The sequence below is a fragment of the Malus domestica genome, chromosome 17 (assembly GCF_042453785.1).
Source record: "Malus domestica chromosome 17, GDT2T_hap1".
In the NCBI taxonomy this organism is placed as follows: Eukaryota; Viridiplantae; Streptophyta; class Magnoliopsida; order Rosales; family Rosaceae; genus Malus; species Malus domestica.
Genome location: NC_091677.1, coordinates 11,211,159 through 11,215,462, shown reverse-complemented (window position 1 = coordinate 11,215,462; position 4,304 = coordinate 11,211,159). Strand labels below are relative to the sequence as shown.

Below are 4,304 nucleotides of genomic sequence, written 5' to 3'. Positions count from 1 at the left end.
TTGGTACGGTAATTGGTACAAGGGTTTTGGTACGGTAACCGTACCGAACCCACCCCTAGATGGCTGCATGATTGACGAATGCCATTTTACCCATATCTAATTAATAAGCTACCAGGGTCCAATTATTTTAACTACTTTTTATGAAAACAAAAACGAAAATGTAAACAAAACAAAACATTTCTTTATTTTTAATTGTAATGGTCAATCAGATCCAACTTGAGAAGCAAGAAAGAACAGACCGGGAGAATCCCAGCTCAACTTTGCTTCTTCATCTCCTACCATGTGCCAAACAGCTACGCTTCTTTTTTTGACCTTATCCTCTCTCTCTCTCTCTCTCTCTCTCTCGATCGAAAAATTATTCAAACTAGATAATTTGACCTCCCAGACTTGTGTGAATAAATTAAATAAAAAGAAAGACAAATTAACACAACATGTAGAAAAGCAGCGCACTAGTACTATAAATAGTCTGCATATCTGCAAGCGCTGCTGTGCAAACACAAAACCTAGAATGGATTCAAAAGCAGTAGCTACTAAGCCTCATGCTGTTTGCATTCCGGTTCCAGCTCAAAGCCATATCAAGGCAATGCTTAAGTTTGCAAAGCTCCTCCACCATAGAGGTTTTCATATTACCTTTGTCAACTCGGAGTTCAACCACAAGCGATTTCTTAAATCCTTAGGCCCCAATTCCCTTGATGGCTTACCTGACTTTCGGTTCGCAGCCATCCCAGATGGCCTTCCAGATTCAGATGAAGATACCACTCAAGATGGCACTTTTCTTGTTGATGCCATAAGAAAACAAAAGTTCTTGGCTCCGTTTCGTGACCTCCTCAATAAACTCAACAATGATGCCATAACAACTTCCAACAATCCTCCAGTGACTTGCATAGTTTCGGATGGTTTCATGTGCACCTTCACAATCACAGCTGCTGAGGAGATTGGAACCCCTATAGTACTGTTCTACACTATTGCTGCATGCAGTTTCATGGGAACTATACAATTTCGTGCTTTGGTCGAAAAAGGCCTGGCACCACTCAAAGGTGAAATACACACACACACACACACATATATCCGTGGCCGCATTTTTTTTTAAACAACTTTGACATACATTTTTGTGGGTTTACTCAGCAACGTATTTTAACGATATGAGCTGTATATCTTTTAGAACATCATTCATAAGTCATTTTTGTATAAATTAGACAAATTCAAAACTATTAAAACATTCATTGGTAATAAAGAAAATGGAAAATTAGGTTCACATTCTTCTTTTTGTTACTCCATTAATTAAAATCCTATTCATTTTCAATTTTTGATCAAGGTCCTTGGGTATTAATAACATCATTAATTATTTGAATAATAAAATATTTTTATTTTTAAATATATTCCTTTAATGTTAAAAATGTTACAATTAGTATATTTATATTTATGGCTAAATTTTTTATCATTATTTTTATTTTTAGTTTGTACCTATTTTTAATTTACAAATATTTTTTAATTTGTACCAAGTTTCTTTTCATTTTTAATTTATACCCATATATTAGTTTCTTTTTGTACCCATATTTTTTAAAGTTTACCATGTGTATACCGTCACGTGACATTGTATATTTAATCAATGATAGAAAAATTACATATGGTATATTTATGTTTTATGCCTAAACTTTGTATCATATATTTATATTTTTAGTTTGTACCCACTTTCAATTTGCAACAATTTTTTTTTAATTTGTAGTATTTTCTTTTTAGTTTTATTTTGTACCCATGTATTAATTTCTTTTAACGCCTATATTTTTAAAAATTCATTTGTATTCATAATTTTTAATCTTTTATCTGTACCCTAATTTATTTCTAATGCATCCATTCTTTTTTATTAATGTACCACTTTGTTATACTTATATGTGAAATGTACCAATTTTTTTAACACTATGGATACATTCATTTGCCATTTATTATTTCTTATTTTTACATAGTTTTTATCCATTTATTCAATCAAAATATTTGAATTTTTTTTATTGTAACCGTTTCTAATAGTATTATAATGAGGGATTTTAAATTTATAAGATTATAAATCTCATAAAATATCAAACAATTAATGTCATAACTATAAAAATAAAAATAGTAATAGTAATATAATGAGGTGTACAAAGTCAAGGGAACTTGATCAAACTTTGAATACTATTAAGGTTTTAATCAAAGAATGTTAAGGATTAGGGACTGTATCCAAAATATCCCTAAAGAAAATAGTTGAATATGATTCCTTAATCCAACAATGATATGATTTTATATTTGGATGATTGTTGGTAGACTTGACCTTTGAGGGAATAACTAAAAAATAGACGGTTCAGATTGTTGATATACATTACGAATTGAGACCCACAAAAATGTCTAAAAACAATGTTTTAAAAAAATGGTGTCACACATCAGTCCCCTTATATATATAATAAAGCTTTAATTAATTTTTGGTTTGCTGTTAATTTCTTGTTTCTAAATGCAAATGAAAATTTTCCTCGTAGATGAGAGCTATTTGACAAACGGCTATTTGGACAAGGTCATAGATTGGATTCCGGGGATGAAAAACATTTGTTTGAAGGATCTCCCAACCTTCTTTCGAACCACAAATTCCGATGACATTATATTTAACTTCATGATGGAATCAACAGATAGATCCCATGAAGCTTCAGCAGTTGTTGTTCATACTTTTGATGCCTTGGAGCGAGATGTTTTGGATGCTCTCTCATCTATGCTTCCACTTGTTTATACCATTGGCCCTCTTCAATTACATCTCAATCAAATACCAGAACACCCCTTGAATATTGGATACAGCCTATGGAAAGAAGAAACTGAATGCCTCGAGTGGCTAAACACCAAGGCTGAAAATTCAGTTGTGTACGTGAATTTTGGCAGTATAACGGTCATGACACCTGCACATCTAGCCGAGTTTGGTTGGGGACTTGCAAACAGCAAGATGCCCTTCTTTTGGGTAATTAGACCCGATCTGGTAATTGGTGAATCAGCGATTTTGCCACCTGAGTTTGTGGCTGAAACAAAAGAAAGAAGTTTAATAGCAAGTTGGTGCCCACAAGAGCAAGTCCTTAACCATCCATCAGTTGGAGGATTTTTAACACACAGCGGTTGGAATTCAACCGTTGAGAGCCTAACCTCAGGAGTGCCTATGCTCTGTTGGCCATTCTTTGCCGACCAACAAATGGATTGCCGCTATACTTGCAAGGAATGGGGCGTTGGCATGGAAATTAGTAATGATGTGAAGAGGGATGAAGTAGAGAAGCTTATTAGAGAGTTAATGGATGGGGAGAAGGGTAAGAAGATGAAAAATAAGGCGATGGAGTGGAAGAAACTTGCAGAAGAAGCTACCAGTCCACATGGCTCTTCATCCAAAAACTTAGACAATTTAGTGAATCAAGTGCTACTAAGAAAAAGTTAGATACCATGCATCCAAAAGAAATTTGTTAATGATTGTTATTGTTGCTGCTATTGTTTTGTTGTTGTTGGTCTTCAAGCTAGAAAGATGAGGTACAAAATATAACGGACCATTATCTCAAATAAAAATTAAACTAGTTTTTCCTTAAAAAAGAAAACAACTGGTGGCAAGTCATGGTTTTCTAGCATTTTCGGAGGCCGGGAAGATTCACAGAAGCATTTGAGCCTCCCCTTGGCCACAGTTTCTAACTTCCTTTAATTCTCATCAAATTTCTCTGAATCATTTCAATTTCTTAGCTTTCTACACCAATTACTTAGTTTGGAAGAATTCGTTTCCTTCCGTTCTTCAAAAATTCCGTCTTCTCATTTTTAATAATGGCGCTGAATAAGCTCCTCTGATGCATTTGCTCCTCCACAACAAGTAACTTGACAAAAAAATAATATAGAATTATTTGAATTGATTCATCAGAACCGACGTTCTCAAAGGTCAATATCTGAAATTGATTGTTAAACATGACAACCTTCCCAGATTTTCTTTCTAAACTTTCCACGAAATTGGAAAAATCGATTAATTTCGAAGGAAAATCACACAAGCTGTGTACCAACAGGATAATTTGGGTTCCGTACAACCAGAAAAAAATGTCTGGGTGAGAGAGAAAGAGAGCCGACAAGGTTTTTTTTGCTTTGCCTGTTAACCGTAGTGTTATATTTGAAATATATATCCATGAAATTTGCAGTATTCAAACAGAGGAATTCTGGGTTTTCAAAAGATTGTTGGCAAGTGGGTTTGAGTTACACAATTTCATTGTTTTTCCTAAATTTTTTTTCTTTAACTTGTTCTTATCATTATATAAAGTTATTGTATAATTTTT

At 33.5% G+C, this 4,304-nt stretch overlaps 1 protein-coding gene across 1 annotated transcript; it reads left to right on the top strand.

Moving 5' to 3' along the window:
- Window positions 1-480: 480 nt before the first annotated feature.
- On the top strand, window positions 481-3,486 carry LOC103405263 (7-deoxyloganetin glucosyltransferase-like). The gene is made up of 2 exons (XM_070817663.1): window positions 481-1,037; window positions 2,508-3,486. Exons 1-2 carry the CDS (start codon window positions 509-511, stop codon window positions 3,434-3,436), a joined length of 1,458 nt encoding a protein of 485 aa, XP_070673764.1. The 5' UTR covers window positions 481-508; the 3' UTR covers window positions 3,437-3,486.
- The last annotated feature ends 818 nt before the right edge of the window (window positions 3,487-4,304 follow it).